At 37.5% G+C, this 21,759-nt stretch overlaps 1 protein-coding gene across 6 annotated transcripts in view; it reads right to left on the bottom strand.

The window, feature by feature from the left end:
- Positions 1 to 12,867: 12,867 nt before the first annotated feature.
- MAP3K7 (mitogen-activated protein kinase kinase kinase 7) overlaps positions 12,868 to 21,759 on the bottom strand; it is a 45,620-nt gene continuing 36,728 nt past the window's right edge. For all 6 annotated transcript variants that reach the window (XM_058801089.1, XM_058801088.1, XM_058801087.1 and 3 more), the window contains 4 exons: positions 19,238 to 19,346; positions 16,416 to 16,477; positions 15,761 to 15,876; positions 12,868 to 13,718 (listed from right to left, as the gene is read on the bottom strand). In XM_058801089.1, the coding sequence (XP_058657072.1) occupies positions 13,538 to 13,718; positions 15,761 to 15,876; positions 16,416 to 16,477; positions 19,238 to 19,346 (468 nt within the window). In that variant the 3' untranslated portion in view covers positions 12,868 to 13,537. The remainder of the gene's footprint in view (positions 13,719 to 15,760; positions 15,877 to 16,415; positions 16,478 to 19,237; positions 19,347 to 21,759) is intronic.

The raw sequence follows: 21,759 nt of genomic DNA on the forward strand, positions 1-21,759 counted from the left end.
TGGTTGTTTTGAGACTGATGTTCTGAAAATAAAAGTAAATATCTCTTCACTAGTCTAGTTCAAATGTTATTCATATTTAGATATTTTGCCACAGCATAGTGAGTTCCTTTTTTAAAACGTGAGTTCCTGACACAATTAGACTTATATCTACCCTTCCCCCGCAATAACTGGTGCCTGCCGTGTGAGGATAACCCCGTCTGAAGATGTAGAATAGAAGAAAAAAAAAAAAGAAAAATCGTGGATGTCCCAGCCACAGAGACCCAAGTGTTAACAAGGATCTTTAGGCACTTTTCAAATAACACACAGGAAAAACTGAAAGAACATCCACCTGTTCTAATTAGAAACCCTGACTCTGGACAGATAGAAAGTCCGTTCCAATTAATAATGTGGAGCAAAGGGTATGCTTCTGTCTCCACAGGTGCTAGAATTAAGTAGGTTCCTGCCAAAAACGTCAAACCGTATCGCACTTCAGAACCTGTTGTCGAGCCCAGAACCGAGGAAGCAAGTACGCAGACGTGAACCAAATCGAAGGATCCCGGATCTCGCCTGACACCTCTTGTGCCTGACGTTCTTTGTGCATCAATAGAACCCGTGAACTCTGATTTTGTGCCAATGTTATTTATTAGTATGCTAATTGAATGCTGAATGTTTGTTTAACAAAGCTAATTTTTGGTAAAAACTTAGGTTATTGTTTTTGTGTAGAAAGAATTCTGCAAAAACTTAGTTCCTGAAAGAGATGGGGCAAATTCAAATAGTATACTTGTTTTGCTTGATTTTAATTGTTTTTTTGTCGTGCAGATTTGCCTGTAGATCAACTGAAAACGAATGTTTGGGTGACCTTAGCCAAGGCTACCAGATCAGATACTATATGTCTGTCTAATTTAGAAGCAGAAAAGCCTTTTTCAACCTGTTTAGTTGGTGTGCCAGTAAAAGAGTTGCCTTTGGTCAAAAAACAATCCAATAGTAAACCAGGTGAAACTGACAATAGAAACAGTCCTTCCTTCAATTACAACATTTAATCCAAAAAACTTCTCAGAGCAGCATCTGAACCTCAAGAATTAGAAATCCTTGATTCTTTGACCATAGATTTTTGTTTTACTTTCATGACTCGTACCTAGCGAAAAAGTGATTCCCCCAAAGTACAGTGTTACTCCTCATTATTTTGCATATAAAAATTTGAGTTTTTAGTGCAATGTTTCAAACAGTTGAGATGTGTTTCCAGAGACAGATCAATATCCACGGCAATTGCCGAAAGAGTATTAGTTCATTTGCAGAGACAGAGCTTGGCAAGGCATTCCAGCTCACCTTGAAAGTAGCCCTTGTAACATTGGTATGCTCACCATAATTGCCCCCACTGCCAAAGCAGTGATGAAAAAAAACCAAAAGAGAGCGAGAGCTGTTCCTCATTATGATGAGAACTGTCAGAGTGATTTTATGCCTTGGAATGCCGCCAAAAAAGTTTCAGCAAGTATATTTTTACCCCAATTAACTTCAGCAGTGGCATTGAGACAATTAGATCGAATTAGATGTTAGCTGAGCAAACAAGCTAATGCCACATCCTCCGCAATCAGTGATATGTTGACCGATGTTGATAGTATTAGACATGCTACTCTTCAAAACAGAGCAGCCACTGATTTTCTTTTACTAGCACAAAAACACAGTTGTGAAGAATTTAAAAGATTGTGTTGTATGAATTTGTCTGATCATTCTGAATCCATTCACAAAAGCATTCAAAAATTAAAAGATCTGACAGCCCAAATTAAAGAAGATAGAAGTTCCTAGCTAGATGATTTGTTTCAAAATTAGAGTTTTGCACCTTGGCTAAAGCAACTTTGCAAAATAAGTCTTTACGTATTAGGTGTTCTAATACTGATATTGATAGTAGTACCTTGTATACTCTGTTGTGTTCAGCGAATGATGAACAAAACAATCCGAGAAGTTTTTGTCATACAAGCAAGAGAGTTAAGAAGTAGAAGCACAGAGAGTGTACGAAATCTCACGAAAGCAGTAAATGAAAGTATTAACATGAACGAAGGTTTTAAATTAAAGCCTTAAAATCGACCCGAGTTTTTCGAACGATGACTTGTGACTGTTGCCAAACGTGAATCATATCTCTTTCAGAAATTAAGTCTTCACAGCATTAAGTTGCTGTGCCATAATATAGCAATGCTTCAGTCTAGTGCAAATAAGTCTCTAACAAATAATAAGCAAAAATTTTGCAATAGAGCTATGAAACGCAAGTAGCAAGCGACAAAAAAATAAAAGCTTCTGAATCAAACAGAGAGGGGGAAATGTTGGAATCCATAAAGTTAGAGGATTTCTAGGAAATGGTTAAAAAAAGTATGTAGGCCTTAGACTGGAGTTCTGTTAGCATTGCAGAAAGAGTAGAAAAGTTTCCCATGCAAGCAGAAAAGTTTCCCAAGCAGTAGACCTGACAAATAACAATAGGCCTCTGTAGAATTGGCTTTAAGATGGCAACAAAGTTATTTAATGTATATCTTTAGAAGGTTAGCATGAATAGAACTCTGTTCTTTGTCTCTTATAAACTAGTCTTTGTTTTAGCTACTATTACATGTGTTTTATAAGATTAGATAGAATGCTTGTCAATATGTGTTTTCTATGTATGATTAGCTGAAATTTAGACTGAGATGATTTTATGTCTTTCTGTATTATCCCACCCTCAGCAGACATTTTGTGTAGATCAGTGAGCTGTTAACATCATGTCTTGGTTGTTTTGAGACTGATGTTCTGAAAATAAAAGTAAATATCTCTTCACTAGTCTAGTTTGAATGTTATCCATATTTAGACGTTTTGCCATAGCATAGTTGTTGTGGTGTGCTGTAATGTTCCTTTTTTAAAACGTGAGTTCCTGACACAATTAGACTTATATCTACCCTTCCCCCACAATAGCATTAATATTTTATTTTTACTTTTTTCCAAGTAAAGGGAGCTTGACCTGGTTTCTCAAGCCAAGTAGGCCACGGTGCTTTCAAAATGATGGGCCTCCAGGGAGCCAAGTGTAACTGAGCTAAGTCAAGAGACTCCCACAATTTACTCTTCCATAGAGCCCTAAAGGTTTTCTGCAGATGGAAGGGAAACATTTATTTATTTAATTCTATTTGCTCACTCACAGGCATCACAAGAAAGAATTGTATTTTTATTTACAGCTTTGCAATCACTGCTAGATTCATAAAAGAAAGATGGTATTATGTTTCCTGTGTTCTAAATAGCAGAGAAGGTAGGATTTGAGGTTGGTGAGAAATTGTTTCTTCCTATGAGCACTGCATGTGGAGATACAGCTTTTGGCACATTCTTTGCTAACTGCACAGCATTTAAATGTAATTAAGCACAGTCACTTGTACCAACAAACATCATGAAGTGTATAATGTAAATAGATCTCTGTTAACCTCTTCCATCAACAAAAAATGATACCTTAATTTTAAAATTATTTTGCAGAATTTTTAACAAGTAATAATGTGTTTGGTTTAGAATATTTTACTCTCTCCTTGAACTATAAAGTTCTTTGAGGCATTACCAAAAAGTTGTCTCTTAGGGTTTTTATTTCTTTAACAGTTATGATCCTGAACAAGATTAGGCACAGTCAGCTAGTTTGCAGCAAGCCCAAAATTCATGGGCTTTTATTAAAGCCTTTTATATGTAGGAGACACCTTATCTCATAATAAGATGTAGTTTCATCACCCACCCTGCTATGCATACCCAAAATATGTACCCATTCATTCACTCATTTACTGCCATCCCACTTTCACAACAAGAGCTGACCTGGTATGTAATTGGTTTATTTCCATTTGCATCAGCTTAATCAACTCAGACAGCTGAGAAATTAAAAATGTACCAAGTCCTCACTAGCTAAAAGGATGTTTCTTGGACCTGGCTTAGCTAGATCCAGCTGAACTCTGCTGCTTAACTGATAATTATTCAGTGACAGAATCACTGGAGCCCCCCACATACATTAATGGAAGAATCGGCAGGAAACATGAAACTTACTCCAAAATTCTTATTCCTTTCTGGAAGGTCAGCTGTGCTCCCTTGGGCCTCTATTTTCCTGTAATCATGCATTTTGGAAAGTGATTTGAAGCCTTCAGGTGAGAAATGCTCTGCAAGTGCTATATATCAGTAATAAAATAGGCCTAATGACCTCATCTTTTTCCTTAAAGGCTTCCCATGGAGCCATCATCAGCCATGGAGAGGGTTCTGCAGGATTTTGTTGGTTTTTTACCCTAGGAATTATTGCAAGATGGGCTCCAGTTATGAGTTTATCGTCATAAGCCTGTGCTGAGACTTGTACATCTAAATACTGCTGAAAATTCAATCACCAATGTAAATTTCCCTATTACTTATGCTCTGTGCATTTCCAAACAAGCTTTTGCCTCCTGCTTGTTGCAATGACATTTTTTACAAGGCACTGCTGCCTGTGAGACCAGATGACAGTGCTAATGACCCATGTCCTTGTTCTCCGCTTTCCTTGCTTACGCCTCTTGTTTCTCCACACTCAATTAAGGAAAAGGAATTGAGGTTAATATTCCCATCCTTGAAATTAAATCTACCCTTGCCCCACAGTGCAATTAATGAAAACAACTTGGATACAGAGCCTTTCATCTCTAGTTCACTGGTTTATTTAGTAGGAGTTGACAATGACTCACACCATTAATTTGTCTGCTGAGTGGCAACCACAGAGTGAATTAGTGACGTTAGCTGGGATTGTAGGCACAAACCTTGCAAAATCAGTGCCACGAGTTAACAACCCTGCTGCTCTTTGAGGTGAGGTGTTGTGGTGAATCTCAGACTTCTCCTTGTGTCACAGGTCCTCCTGCAGCCTGCCTGCAGACACACAAAGGATGAACATGGCCTGTGCTGCTCTTGGTAATGCTAATTCTAGGGGTAATTACATAAAAATGGCTATTATACATAAACATTAGCCTTGGTTCAAATAACAGGGCAAGCTATGCTATGCACTCATACTACGAGAAGTGTTATTCAAGTATATATTTGGCTATTAAAAGATCTTAAAGTCCAAAATAATGTTCAGCAACAGAAACACAACAGATGGGTCAAAATGAGGGCAGGTATAATCTCTGATTTTCCTCACGGGCAGATGCTGATGAGTTCTTGAGGTATTCACAAATGCTAAAGGCATCTGAGAGTAATCTCTCCTGTATGCACCTGTGTAGCCTCACTTGAAAGGCAGAGAGAGTTATTTTCTGCACCATCCATTTCAGGACTCTGAATTAGCCTCACAGCTTGATTTACCATGGGGGAATCCGTGTCTCCCTTGCCTGAAGCAAGTGGAAGTATCTTTGTGAATACTTCTAGCAGCCCTCCAGCTACCTGTTGCAAGGCTGAGCTCTGAGAAAGTGGTTGGTATGGGAAGACTAGCCACATACTGACTAGAGACAGCACCATCCTCCTGTGACAACAGTGAAAGGGTCTTGGCCAGCCCTGGTTCTCTGGGAGAGTAACAATATCTCAGACCAACTGAAAGAGCAGGACAAAAGCAACACCATCTTTCTGTGCAGGTGTGAGGGTAATATGTGATTTTCTTCCTTGCCAGCCAGTTTTAGACATCTGGATGAACATGCCAAAATGACTGCAAATTCATTTTCCTCATTGGTATTTTCTTCCATTTTTCTTGTCAATTTTGGAGATTTCAGATTTTTGCTTGATTTCAGAAATGAACTAAGTAGGTTTATTCTCTATGATCCCAAAGTTCTGATTTTTCCCAGCAGATAATTTCAATGTCCAGACTAGAAGTAACTGTTCAGGCCTGGGAAGCCACAGTGCTGGTTAAAAACTTGCAATATCAACACCAGCCATGAGACTGGTGCTCTACCTGATAAAGATATTCTGAAAATCACTCACTTGTGAAATCTGCCCCCAAATAAATCAAGTAAGGGCTAAACCTCAGTAGAATCATCTTTAAATTTATATTTTGCTACTTTCCTTAGCAACAGTCTAAACTGTACATAGAATCACAGAATCACAGAATCATTTAAATTGGAAAAGACCTCAAAGATCAAGACCAACCACTAACACAGCACTGCAAAGCCCAACATCAAACCACATCCCTAAGTGCCACATCTACACAGCTTTTAAACACCCCAGAGATGGGGACCCAGCCACTTTTCTGGGCAGCCTGTTCAACACTTGACAGCCCTTCCGGTGAAGAAATTTTCAATCTAAACCTCCCCCAGCAAAACTGGAGGGCATTTTCTCTTATTACTTGTAAGAAGAGGCTGAACCCCACCTGGCTACACCTTCCTTTTCAGGGAGCTGTAGAGAGTGACAAGGTTCCCCATGAGCCTCCTTTTCTTCAGGCTAAGCACCCACAGCTCCCTCAGCTGCTCCTCACGGGACTTGTGCTGCAGACCCCTCACTGAACCTCACTGACAGAAACTAAACTTGTAGAAGCTGGATACAATACAGAAAAGCTGTGTGCAATTGGTTATATTTGCATCTTTTCTCACTCTGGGACTGGGCACCAGGGAAGAAAAAGAAAAATCACCAAAATCTGAGTTTTCAGATGATTAAACCCAAGTTAGATTCTTAATGTTCATCACTGCACCTTTTGTGATTTGCCACAATAGGATTTTATTAAAGAGATATCTTTACCTGATGTCTGCTCCAGGAATATTTAGATAAAAACTTCTGCTTTACAGAGGAGCAAATACAGCTCTGAAGGCCAGGTGGAGGCTGAGGTTTATCCAGGAGGTGCAGATTACTTGGTCCTAAAACCACTGAATTAAAGCAGCTGAGACTGGAAACTCAGTTCCACCTCTAGCTCTTTTTAGGGAGATCATGGCATAATATGCAAAATTATTAATGAACCAGCCACGTTCATCTCCCTAGCTGTGTTGTTATGGCTTTTCCTTTTTTTTCCTCTTCTTCCATCCAGGTTTGAGAACTCAGAGCCCTCAGGGAAGCAGCCATGAAAGCCTTTACCACTTGTTTCACCACAGGGTTCTTTTGGTAGCACACTCAGAGAAGGGCTTGTACCAAGGCTACAGGTGTACTTCCCTGATCCAGAGGTGTGGGATACAGTGCTCTCAGTGACCCTCACCCCAATTTTTTTTTCTACCCCAAAACAAATACACAAAATCCCTCCTTAGCCATCTCTTTGGAACGAGGGTTTTTGATAAGCATACAGCTATTACCCTAAATCTCACACTTCACAGCAGCCTTGGTGTCTGCCAGCACCCAAGGACACCCAGAGGGGTGGCTAAAGGTTACTGATGAAAAGCAGCAGCCCTGCTCTCACCACCAGCCCTGTAACCTCAGCCATGGCACTGTGCTCTGGTGCAAAGCACAGCAGCACTGACCAAAGGGGCTCCTGGTGCAGACTCTTCTGAGGTCCCATTTAAGCACACCCTTGACAGTTTGCTCCCAACAGCCCCACAGGCCCCAGACAGCCCTCAGAGGATGAGCTGAATTATCTACACCTCCTACCTCATGAACAATTCCTGGCTGTGCCAGGAATTCGCTAATGATGAAGATGATCTAAGAAATGTGAATAAGAATCTGATTCACACGCGGTAGCTTTGCAAATATGGATATCCTCACATGATAGGATGATTTACTCTCTCTTTTAGTCTAATCTTTGTAACTTTGCCTGGTTTTGGAAGGAGTCTGAGTAGTCTAAAGCATCTACTGTATAGATACAGTAGCAAAGCTGATTGAGCTCCATTTCTTAAGCAGCTTTTTGGCCACCCCTCTTTCCACACTGCAGGAGCTACCAGCTCAGTCATGTGGCTTTGCACATCACTCAAAGGCAGCCACAGCTGTGACATCCACACTGCTACTCTTAATGAGAAAGAAGGGGAACAGACCCAGGCAGAGCCCTTCACATATCCACCTCATCATAGAATGGTTTGGGTTGGAAGGGGCTTTAAAGATCATGAAGTTGCAACCCCCTTGACATGGGCAGGGACACTCTTCACTAGACTAGGATCTCAGAGCTCCATCCAGCCTGACATTGAGCACTGCCGGGAATGGGGCATCCACAACTTCTCTGGGCAACCTGCTCCAGTGCCTCAGCAACCTCTGAGCGGAAAAAAATGTAAAGATTATATAATCTCCAAGCTGCCTACAGATAGGAATTTTTTTCTAATTTTCTGGTATAAACTAAGATTTTGTTCCACAGCACATGTTAAACCCATATGAATGCAAGTCACCACTTGGTCTTTTGCCCCATTACCACAGGAGAGCAGTCTGCGTGCAGCTGGTCCATTGCTGTTCCTGTTCAGTATCACTGGGGGGGAAAGCATGACCAGGCAAAGGGAAGACCAGTGCATTTCCACCAGGCTGCACATCACTGTTAACTGATTCACAGAATGTGTAAGGTTGGAAGGGATGACAGTGGATCATCTGGTCCAGGCTCCAAAGGTTTTCTAGATCATGCTACTCATTATTGTATTCAAACATCTTTTGAATACCTCCAGTGAAGGAGACTCCACACTCTCCCTGGGCAGTCTGTTCCAGTGCTCAGTCAGCCACACAGTAAAGTTCTTCCTCATGTTCAGGTGGAAATTCCTGTGCATCAGTTTCTGTGCATTGCCTCTCATCTTATGGCTTGGCACCACCAAGAAGAGGCTGGAAACACTCTCTTGTCAACCTCCTTCAGATAGCAATACACATTGATGAGATCCATTCTGTCACCTTTTCTCCAGGCTAAATAGGCCCACCTACCTCAGCCTTCCCTCATGAGAGAGATGCTCCAGTCCCACCATCATCTTCACTGCCCTCCACTGGACCTGCTCCAGTAGCTCCATGTCTCTTCTGTACTAGGAGCCCAGAACTGGACACAGCAGCTCACCAGGACTGAGCACAGAGGAAGAATCACTTCCATAAACCTGCAATGCTTTTTCCAACACTATGCGCCTTCTTGGCCACAAGGGCATTGCTGGCTCACAGACAGCTTGTTGTTCACCATGTCTTTTCCAACCTTAATGATTCTGTGAGTCTATGTGCTCCTCTCTATCCACTTGTAAAAAGAAATGTTTCCCAAGTGCATGGCTGTCTTTATTCCAGTTAGAAGGGGACTACTGACAAACTATGTGGTATTATGCACACACAAGCCTATTGTATCCTTTGGAGTATCTCAAATTTTTAGCTACTTAGTGTAAAGCACACAGCTATGAACAAAAATTTTTTCTTCATTAATGCTTGTTTAGGCTAAAGCCCTAGGATTAGTAGTGCTACAAGTATTTTAAGACAGTATTTTATTAATAATTAAAAATGAAAACTACTTAGTCTAAATTCCTATTTGCCCTTTCATTAAGTACTGCTCCATGACCAGACAGATGTAGGTTCAAAGTCAAAACATTTGCAGCAAACCTCTCCAAGTTTAGTGGAAGATGTGAATTGCCCCTGCAAGAAGCAGGAAACTGCTACACTGGCACAGAAAATAAATGATGCACTCTCACACCTCTATTTATCTGCCTCTAAAGAACATGATCTTCACAGGCATAGAATATCACCAATCTAGTGACATTACCAAAATAAATAAAAACTAAAGAAAGCTCTAATTTTGGAAAAATAAAGAGATATCTATCAATTCTGATTTGATATATGCAGCTGTCTACAGAAGCACAGAATCAATGAGGTTGGAAAAGACCTCTGAGATCATCAAGTCCAACCTATGACTGAAACCACCACGTCAACCAGACCATGGCACCAAGTGCCACCTTCAGCCTTTCCTTAGGCATCTTCAGGGACAGTGACTCTGCCACCTCCCTGGGCAGCCCATTCCAAAGTCTAATCACTCCTTCTGTGAAAAAGTTCCTCCTAATGTCCAACCTCAATCTCCCCTGGCATATCTCAAGGCTGTGTCCTCTCTTGTTGGTGGTTGCCTGTGAGCAGAGGCTGACCCCCATCTGGCTGCATCCCCTTTCAGGTAGGTAAGAACACACAAACAGGTAACCCCGTGTTTATACTTGAATATATATCTACACAGGTTTGCTTTTCTAACATCCTCCTTGCCAACCAGCTCACCAGGGATATCTTTATTCTGAGGGGTTGGGTGTGCCACACCTTTTTTCTTTCCCCTTGTTTTTTCAAACTTTCCTGGCAAGTTACAGCAGGGCACCTGAAATCAAGCTGTTCAGAACAGATCTGAAGCACAATTTTGTGATCTTCACAGGCAATGAGACACTTTTGGGGGTCATCTCTGTCTCTGGTATGGCAATGGAACCTCTCAAACTGTAACATCCATTATGAACAAAACAGGTAAGTTACAGGGAATGGAATTTTTCTGACCTTAACAACAGAAGACAAACACTTATCTCTTTGCATTACATCCACAAGGTAAATGTGGCATTCTTAAAATATCTTTATACTCAGTTATGAGTAAGACTATTCATCCTACACCCTAGTTCTGCATACAGGAAGGAACAAGCTCATAGCAAAAGAATTTTTTTCAGCAGTGGGAACAACTGCAGGATGATTATCTTCCACCCAGTGTGGGATTCCATGAGAGATCACGGATGCTCTGGCAAGTGTTGGGGCATTACTACATGTTTGTGGAAGTCTCTCAGCTTTTATTAATTAGACTCCTGACAAAGCAGTTAAACCCTGTAACAGAAAGCCACACTGCTCATTCCTGAATCATATGAAATCATTCACCATTTTATGTACAAGTTTTGAATTACAATCTTCAACTCCTCATCAGAAAAAATAACAAACCAAAAAGCCTAAAAAAGCATTTTTGGAAGAACTGCATAGTATACAGAAGCATACTTCAATTACAAAATATCTTACAGAACACAGACTGTAACAAAAAGCAGAGCCTGTTACCTTTTCTGAGAAGGCAGTGCCCAGCCCGAACTAGATGTTTCACCTCCATTATTAGAGGAACAGCTTTAACTGAACAGAAGAGTACATGAAAAAAGTTCCTGAACAGACCAAATAGTTTAACAGAAGAATAAAAGCACATTTGTAAACAACTTTAAAACAAGAGCCTTATGAAAACAATAAAGGTCACTGAAAGTTAAACTGTTAAAACTCTTCTTAGCCCAAGCTGCCGTGTTTTACCCTTAGAGTTTTTTTTATGATAAACAAATTTTTTCATATGGAAAACCTCAGTGAGAAATCTGGGCAAGTATTTTTGAAATTTTTAGTAAAATTAAGAAAAGGAGAATTTGAAGGCAAAAAGTCAAACTCCAAATTTCTTTTGAAAATTAAGTGATAAAACCAAACTATTGATTGAAGCCAACAATGCATGGTAGCACAGCACTTATTTTATAATCTGAGACCCTTTTTGATGTAAACCCTGGAAAATCATTAACAATTTGTAGAAATTACTTTTGTATTATGTACCATTAATTTTTCACTGCATTCACTTCGATTATTCAAACCTTGCCATAAAGTGACTTTTCACATACAACAGATTGATCTTAAGCATATCTCTTTTACTACACAGCAAAAATGTAAAAACTGTCCTGAGAAATGATTTTGTATATGTAACTATCAATGCCTCTGAAGTTGAGCATCAGTATTTATGCTGCTCTACTTAATGCTTCAGCATATGTTAAGTAAGCTGCTGATCACTGAGTGTCTCCATTTTGGTAGATAGACAGATGTATGTGAACAGCAATGCTTTGGATAACTTGTGCTATTCCTAATACTAGAGTTATTTTCTCCCTCAATTACATTTTGCTATAAATATGTGTGCCCTTAAGTTGATCCCAATATCAGTTTCAGCTAACTAATCAAATTATCTGTTAAGGTTTTGGGAATGAGAACCCTTCCTTTATTTAAATAAAATGAGGGAAAGGTTTCTAACTCCCAAAGCTTTGCCAACAATAGATTTATTTTCAAGACAGGATGTCCAGTAAGTTGTTCGTCCTCTTGGCTGTTCACAGATAAGCACAACTGTAGTAATGGTTTGTATCAAGTAGGCAGGACGAGAAAAAGAAAACAGTATGAGGTTTTTTTCCCCTTAAGGTTTTTCCAAGTTCTGCTCATGGATATGAGTAACTATTCATTTGAAATAAGTGTACTTTGAATTTCAGATTACTTCTCTGTTATTTATAGGGCTCAGCAGCTAAACTTCAATTTCCTATTTTAATTTTGCAAACAAGTGTTATTAAAACCCTGCCTGTAACTGAGAACATCAAGAACTTATATATGTATATGAGTAATTTAGCATTGTATATAGAAGTGTCTCATTTTTGTACCAGCTAAAAGTTAATTCATAATCCAAATAATCAATCTTCTATGTAAACAAGTAATTATTTTCTCCTATGTAATAATGGTAAATATCAACACTGAGCATTACATATTCCACTCCAACTCATTAAATGCAATTCTTCAGTCACAAAGGCAGCAGGCAGTCTGTAATGAGCTTCCTCTGAGCTATGTTCAAATGAGTAGAATAACTGAGATTCCTGATGGAGATCTAAGCTATTTCCCTCATTTTCTTAATAGTTTCCACTATTCGAATACTCAACTCGATTTTATAATTTGCTATTTAAAATAAAGTAATTTCCCCACACTCTTTCCCCACTCTATCTAAAACAAACTTATTTACATTTATGGTAAATGCTTTTCATCAAATAACTTTAAGAAAAAAAACCTCCTGAAACAAAATCAATAACGGAGCAAAAACACAGAGGGAGCAAGTATTTCAAGTAGTGTATTAATTTTCTTTCTGAATTTTCTTTCAAAGATTCTACAGGGACAAAAGTTTTAAAAGTTTGAAACACACTTTTACATATTTTTGACGATATCTCTTTTCCACAAGGGACCAATTCTGTCCCATGTATAAAGTGTAAAGTGTGTATTGTGTAAAGTGATCACCTTCCTAACTTTTGGCCCGTATTTAAATAAAACTACATGTCATTCACCCCAAGAAAGTAAACAAAATACAGCCTTTTACTTCAAATATTTTATGAATGCAAGATTACAAGAAATATATTAGTCAAAATGCAGGGCTATCAAGCACTGAACTGAGAATGCTGGCATCAGCTTGCCTACCATTTGGCATGTGGAAAAATACACTGTCTACAGGTAAAAGGCACCACTAATGCATCATGAATTACTCTGATCAGCCAACATCACCTCTGCAGCTTGCTGCATGTTTCAGTTTATTATGAAAATAATCATCATAATAATAGTTTGAGATGAGACACTGGAACAAAACCATTCTTAAACAGGAAAGTCTTTTCTTTTTTGCTCTTACTGAGGCAACACCAAAAACTAAAAATAAGTTCTCACAATTTAGCAGCCTCCTCAACACTTGTTAGGCTAGCCTTCACACAAGGAGCATGCAAACAGCCACTCTTCTTGCTTTAAATTGAGGGCTATTGGTTAATTCAAGTCACTGTTTTTTCACTCTATTCAATTAACCTGTTGAACTGGATTTCACCTAGGAAAAAGAAAATTAAATGATGTTAAGTGTAGCAGACACATACAGATCACACCAAGAAGCTAACACTCATGAGTTGTCATAATAAGGGATAATAATAATAATAAAAAAAAATCAGTCTTTTCTGTGCATATTTTTCATTCGAAAGGTCCCAGGAAATCATGATGTCCCTGGCCGCTTCTGTTGCTGATTTCTGATGACCTCTAATTGTTTTTTGCATTGCTGATAGTATGTTGAGAGACTTTTGTTTTCATCTAACAGCTTTTTATGTTCTTGTACCAGACGGGATGTATTTTGCTGGTCTTTTTCATCCTGGTCCAGTTCTGCTATTAGTTCTTGTCTGAAATGGGGAAAAAAAAGTCATTGTCATTTATGTTCTGTTTTCATTTGTGTGTAGATGACTTCATATGTTTCAAATCAGTATTTGATTATCAATCTGAACTCACAGCTGGTGACATTCTGTGCAAAAGAAGTTGACAAAAGAATGTTATTCTTTGATGTAGTCTGGGGAAAAATTCCCTTCCAAATCAAATCCACATTTAAACTTTAAAACAGCTGAGGACTGAGCCTCAGTCTCTAAACCTATCCTTCAGATAATGTCTTTCAGATGTAGTTTTACAGGTCACAGTAAAATACCTAAGGAGCCACACAAAATTTCATTAATATATTCAACTCCAATTTTAAATATCTATATGCACATTTTAAATCTCTAAAAGGTTTAAATCTATTAAAACTTCAAATACAAAATTGCAGTAATTTTTGTAACTTTTTAGTGAAGTGTTATTTTCTATCTAGACTTGAATTTATTAAAGCGGTGGAAAAGTAGAATCAAGGAAATTACTTCTGTAACTGGCATTTCCCATTATTTATGCTGTAAGTGTTCAACATGTTTTTTTAGCAAAGATTTTAGAGGCCTACACACACTGATAATCTTGTTATAATTTATTCTGCAAAACTGATGTAGCAGTTTGTTTTACTATTTTGTTATGAGGTGACAAGAAGGAAAGCTGCCAGCAATATTTTTGCAACAAAATAGCAAAGGAGAAAGTTAATTAATTGTTGCCATATGGTTTTTAATTACAGTTAAAGAAAATTTAGTAATTATATGCGGTTTGAACTAATAACTACCTTAACCAGCATTAAATTCATCCATCACAACAAATTTTTGTGTTTTAACACGTATGGACAATTACATTCTGACTAAGAAAAAACAGTTTGGAAGAAATGTGAACACAAACTTCCAAGGGAAAAAAACCCAATAGAAATATAAAAGCAGAAAATTAACAGTTTTGAAATAAATATATTTTAAATAATTTACTGACCATTGGGGACAACATAAATAGAATCAAAATTAAGATATTAACTCTAGCATCTAAATCTAAAACTCCTAGTTACATGTTAAAAAACCAAATTGTTCACAGAATACTAAGCCCAAAGTGAATATGTGACAGGAGTTCAATCTTACAGTAACATTTTCCTCCCATTCTGTATGCTATTTCTACGGTACAAAAGGTACACACATTTTTCTCATTAGCTAATCCACAAATACCAAGGCAAGATCTTTATTAACAGCTGCCAGTGCCTTGGACACTGGTGGGTCACAAGCTCATTATTTGGTCTAGTGCACGACTGTGACCTCTGAACTGATCCCCGGCATCAGGAAACAGAAGACAATAGAACTTGTTATGAACTCAAATTCTGAATCAGCAATAATTTTTGATCTAATACAACAATATGTGCAGCTGCTTTACTTATACATGTAAACACTGCAAGAGGAAAGACTTTATTTCCAACACACAAGGAGAAGGCACATAACAGCTTTTAAGCATCAGGTCCTGAAGCCATGGCAGAAAAATCTAAGATGAATGTTGATAATACAGTTGTAAATGCAGTGCTTGACAGAAGTCAGAGATATGATTAAAACTAACTGCAATGAGTAACACTGACATATTAACCAAAATTCTATAATCTGTTAGGCTAAACAATTCTCTATAAGTTACAACTGAAAATACTTCAATGGACAGTGTAGCAAATTAAATTCCAAGGTTCTTTAACAGTTCAGGTGTTTCATTTGAGATGATAAAATCAAACATTACCAGTTTGTTACTACTTATGTAGGACTTGTCCTGAAGAAGAGTCTTGATATTGATTAGAGCTTTCAATTACTTTCTCTAAATATTTCATCCGTACTGAGCAGCTCAGTATTCCTGAGTTAAAGGTTGGAAAATAATTATGCCCTACGAAATGCTACTTCATAAAGCCAGAAATAATAGTCACAGTGACTATCATTTACTTTTTACTATTTATTTTTATTATTATACACAGACTTTGTGGATAGGAAAGACATAGAAGAACAGAAATGGTTAAACACATTTCACTTACTTCCTCTGCAACAGCAATGCGATTTCTGTCTGAACTTTCATATATTCTTGTGCCATTTTGCAGTGCTGCTCAAACACAGCCATAGATTCTTTGGAGTTTGGGCATGGTGCTAGAGGCTGAAAATAAATCAGACATGTAAAAGACTAATGAACTGATATCTTAGTAAATAGTGTGTTAGAATGTCTCTGCAGTGTATTTATAACAGTCTTTTAAAAACCAGTAAGCATTTAAAAATAAGTGTTAAACCATCCCCTGGAAAATGTTACTGCACGGATGTCAAAGTTTACTCAAATCTGAAGTTTTTAATCTGACACTTGTCACAAAAATCAGAGCAACATTTAATCCCCCACACAAAAAATAAAGTGTATACAACAATTTGATTCAGTAACACTCAAGCAAATAATGTCTTATTTTGACAGTCAAACTCAGCTTATATTTGGTTTTAGGGATCATGTTTCCCAGGGCTTGTTTTTAATAGCTTGATCAAACCTGAGTCAACCAATCTCAGATTACATAATATATTTTTTTAGCCTTGGTCAAAAATTAGACAGAACATAAACCCAAGTAAATATGTGGCACTATATTTTGCAGCCCCCAAGTCACATGTTAGAATGAAATGCAAACTTGAGAATCTAATAAACTGTATATTTATTACCTGTAACTGATGATCTAATGTGAGATATGCCATTGGGATGGAGTTATCTGACCCATTGGTCTCTGTAAAAACACCAAGAAAACTTTAATGTATTTAAAAAGAGTTAATTCTATTCTTACAGGACAAAAACAAGAAGTCTAAGTAATTACACAATACACAATCTGAATGTGGATAAGCAGATGGAAATAGCAGCGTTCCAATCCCAAGGCAGATGAATCATTTTGTTTTTCTGATAGTTAAGAACATCAAAAGTATGGTCTATCACATCAAGAAAAAAAATTATGGTTACCAACCTACACTTCTAGAAGCCATGTAACAGCACACAGATTTTAAAAACACCATTTTTGTACAGTTTGCGATCATTTCTGTTTATAAAAAATTTGCCATTTCATTCTTGTTTATGAAGGATCAGCCAGCCAGCCCATGCATCTAATGATTTTAAAATTAGAAGCTGTGCAAATCAGCTCTGCCAAAATAAAATAAGCACAACCTCCTGCTCAGTTTTGAAACCTGCTCCCAGTGAGATCTCTAAGTATCTTCCTCACAACATGCTCTAGGGCATCTTCTCTGCTCCATACAGATACTTTGTGGGTAGCAAAAAATCCAATAATCGGTCTGTCTCCTGGGCATGGCTGCTCTCTTCTTACACTGCAGTTGCTCTGGATTTCTCTAGAGCTTTCATTCCAGATTTAGTATGTTTCTGCATTCTTATCTTTCAGTAGCCCACAATCTGGGGATCACAAGGTTACTGTTAAGCTTTAAGAGACACAGGAGTAAAGACACATGGAGAAACTACTGATTTTACAGCCGCATAATTGCTACTAGAGGATTATATGGAGGAGGGTAGGTGGGAAAAAAAAGGGGCTGCTTACCCATACCCCAAAAGCACCTGCCACAGAGTAGTCGTGGTAGAGAAACTAAGGTGTTGCCCTCAAAGACTATGCTATTTCCAAGAGCAGCTTCAAAAGGAAACAGAAATAAGAGGGTGGGAATGGAGAAAAAGTGGTTAAGTGTATGCTTGTAAGGAAACTGAAAGGTGGTAAAAACAAAAAGGAAAAAGGAAACAACCCTAAAACCAGAGACTTAATCACCATGGTATTTTAAATGCAATCAACATGAGAAGTCCTTCCCTACATTAGACTATTGCCATATACGGATACTGCGACAATGAATTGCCATGCTTCAAAAATACATCACTACATGTCAATGCTTCAGGCGACATTCCCAAGTGTTTCAGCACCACATCACAGAACTGCAAATTCTTCCTGATTGACCAGATACGGCTGCATCCTTGTTTTATCACTTTGCTTCATTAAATTAAAAACATAGCATCTTTTACAGAAAACCAGTATTATTTCTCTCTGAAATTTGAACAATTCTTTGTGCATGGCCTACATAAACCTAACAAGAAAAAAATATACATATGGCACATTCTGTATTTACCTGAGTATAAGGTGACCAATTTCTGTGGGCCAGAAAACAAACTTGACTTTTAGCTCCAGTGCTGTGCTGCATTTAAGACCAAAACCTTGGCACAAACTTTTGTTGCACTGGTTTATGATTTGCAGCTTTTGGTTTCCAATGAACTCTTGACTGGGTAAGAGCTTGCTTCCAATGCGAGGCAGCAATTCCCATTAGTGCTCACTGCCTAAAGCAACTCAGGTTCCATGCTGCACAAGAGAGCCCAGGGCTGCAGCAGTGGGAAAGGGCTTGGGAAAGTTATGAGTGACAAGCCACTGACTTATGGTCAGGCAAAGCAACAAAGGACAGAAAGAAGAAAATAAGGAAGCAAAACACAAGAGTGTGTTGTCCTCCCACTAACATGGGTAAAAAAGAAAAGTACATCTTACATAATCACCTCATATTCAGTAAAATGCAAGTGTGCAAATATACATACATATTTATGTATATATACATATGCTTGTGCAAGAGTCAGTCACCAAGAGTTTCCATTTTGCAGTTGGTTAGAGGAAAAGAATCTGATCATCAAGATGAAAAGATCACAAGCAAAAGATTACAGCATTTGAGGCACTCTGAAGTACCATCTTGAGACTTAATTTAAGATTCAACATGTACATTTTGGTATCAAAATGTAATTTTTATTTATACTCTAAAACTGAATTTGTGGGGATCCATTTTTTCTGCATTACAGTACTGGTTCTTTTCATAACAGAATACATTATGACTTTTAAAATCAAACTGAACTATTCAATTATCTTCATTCTTTATCCTATTTCATAACAAAAGAACAGTGATGCTACAGTAGAAGTATTTACAATGTCTCTACAGACACGTGTTAGTGCATTCAAAACCAGCAATTCTGTGTGCACATCTACATCCTGCATAAGCAAAATAACAAGAGGTGGTAAACAGGAGTAACCTACTACAGACGATACTCACCTACATAACATTTAATTCCAGATGTCAGGGCAACGAAATCTTTAAATGTGCATTGAAAATACAACTGGACAAGACTAAAATGTTCTAAGATGTCTATTCCCCTAATTCTCCAAAACCACACTAAAAAACGACAGCTAACAAGATGCTCATTAAGTATTATTATTACTGCAATTTACAGTGCCTCCTTACAAGCAAAATATTTACAAGTTTATGTAATTTACCAATTTATAAATAAGTATTCTTACAGTGTATGTGAAAAACAAGGCAGTAATGTAATGATTGGATTTAAGCAGAACTTAAAAAAAATTATGATCTTCATTGCTTACTTTTATTAATGTCTGAGCACACACCCCATACCACAATCAAATAAATATTTAAATTTTTTTACAGGCAAAAAATTTACAGAATAAACAAAGGATTACCTGCATCATCTGGTGTCCATGGATTACGTGTTGGCTTTTCAGAGGTTGGTCCCGAGGTAGTGATCATTCTCACACTAGGACTAGATGATCTACTGCTGTTTCTACTCTCCTGAAATGACAAAATAAAACGACAAGTTAACAGAAGATTTTTCGAGAAGTTCATTAAAACAAAAAGAAATTGAAGAAATATGAACTTATAATCCTCCTTAAAAACACTTTCCCCTTTCCCTCCCCAAGCTTTTACCCTGAATGCTCTCCTACTGGTTTGGTCAACTTTACATGCATTGCAGGGATAATTTTATCCCCATTTCTCTTTACTGTGTAAAAGAAATTGATACAACTTTCCTATTCAGCATAACAAAAAGCAATGCTGAACAGTGTGTTCAAGACCTTTATAGAAAATCATGACAATATGTCTAGTGATTTTTGCACCATTGTTCAGTGAAATCTAGCAGCTCTGTAACATAAAAAGGAAATAAAGTTTGTTTCCAACATTTAATTAGTGAATGGAACTACATTCAATAAAAGGAATACAGCTTAATAGCTGCACTAGACTACCATGTATTAATCTACAGTTTTCTTCTGGTTCTTTTGTTAACTCAGAGGTTATTTGATTAATCTTCAGAAAACGTGAAAAAAGAGCCTAATCAAAAAGGATCAGTCAATCGAAGCACATCAATCAGAAAATGAGTACATGCTCCCTCATGAAGCAGTTTAAGAACTAAACCAAAATTCTGAAGGTTGCTTTTTCATGTACTGTTTGACTCCTCCAATGTTTTTGTTTACCAAAGCACAAAAACATAATACAGATGTCATTATTCTCCTAAGCTGCTTTTTCAGAAATGTTATTTACAGTATATATGTTTATATTTCACATACCCCCTCAGTGACATTAAATTAACACATGAATGGATTTAAGACTATAAGCCCCAGCAAGTTTCTCAGAAAAAAATGAAGTAAAAGGAAAGATGCTATTAAAATACAACTATTTTCAGGATGGTGTATTTATCATGAAATGATTCATTAAATGACTCCATTTTTCAAAATAAGCACTCAAATATACATTAACTAGAAACTACATTTCTTTATGACTTTATTTCCAAATATCTTATTTTAATTTAAGCTTTAAGATTCAGGATTCTGGCCCAATAATGATCCAAAGAATAACAAGATTATACACATTGAAACATCCATTATTTCAAATGCATACTCTTTCTTCTGTGATGTTTATTAAGCATTTTGTTAATATCAAGAAATAAGACAATAAACTGTAGAAATAATTTGATGGATATTATCAAGATGATGGCATCAGACATTTTGAAAAATCTTATGTGTTGGAGTTTTTGTTGACATTAAGTAAGATTTAAGTTGCTGAACTTACTGTTAGCGTCCTCAAACATGAATGATAAACACACCCTGCTGATGTAAAAGATCAGAAGATAGAGAAAGCACTTGTAACAGCATAAAAGACCTTTAAGCAAAAAGAGATTTGTTGTGTATCATAGTGGATAGTGAAAGGCACCTGAGAAATACTCTAGTTACAGTAACTTCTCAGTGCTTTACCAGATTGTTTTGGTCCACCAATCAAAACCACATTTCTTTGATATCTTTATTTATATGAAATTCAGTAGATGTAGAAATGAAGGAATCACATCTGAAGCATATCTAAAAAGCACTATGAAGCTGAATGGAAGTTTCCCAAACTGAACACTGGTTAGATTACAGTGTTTTGAGAGTTTGTTGAGTGAGATGCTTTAGGCCACCTGCATGGCAGCAGCGCCTCTGACAGGTAAAGTCCATTGTCTGGACTTTGGCAATCAGTTTCTGTACCCCTTCATCCTTGCTTCCTCCAGACTTGCTAGCAGGTTACTCTCAAATCATCTTTGCCAGGTGGTCAAACTCTCATGGCATTCTTAGCTGCCATTTCTCAAAGACTTACAGTCTTGAAAAGCAGGCATATTCTGAGTAATAATCTTCCCTGAAGCTTAATTTAAACAGGCAACATGATTTAAAGAAATCATCATTACTAGTCCTGTTTCTTCATCTCAGCTGTGAATTTTATCTTGCTGTGAAAGGGGAGAAAAAAACCCAAATGTGCATCTGTGACAAATTTCACAATCTCATGGACAGAATGATTCATCTGTGCAATATCAGATCCCCAAATTATCCCACTTAGTTTGCATGCATGTGGGCATGTACATTATGACCTTGCTTCTTAACTCCCCACATCAGCACATGGCTTTCTTTAATATAGTAATTTTTTTCACTTCAAAGTAAACTGTAAAAGTTATGGAGGCTCTGCAACAGTTACAACACCCCCTCTCCCCCAAAAACAACAATCCCAAAACAAAACAAAACAGTGTTTAAAAGAGGAAGCAGGTAGTTTTGGTGTTTATGGTAGTACTGTGAAAGATGAGTACAAAACATCCAAAACAATAAAAGACGCACAGGCAAGGAAAAGGATACCACACTGAGCATCAGATCACAGCCTGCAGATCTTGGGTCACTATGCCAGATATATT

The sequence above is a fragment of the Ammospiza caudacuta genome, chromosome 3, assembly GCF_027887145.1.
Source record: "Ammospiza caudacuta isolate bAmmCau1 chromosome 3, bAmmCau1.pri, whole genome shotgun sequence".
Lineage (NCBI taxonomy): Eukaryota > Metazoa > Chordata > Aves > Passeriformes > Passerellidae > Ammospiza > Ammospiza caudacuta.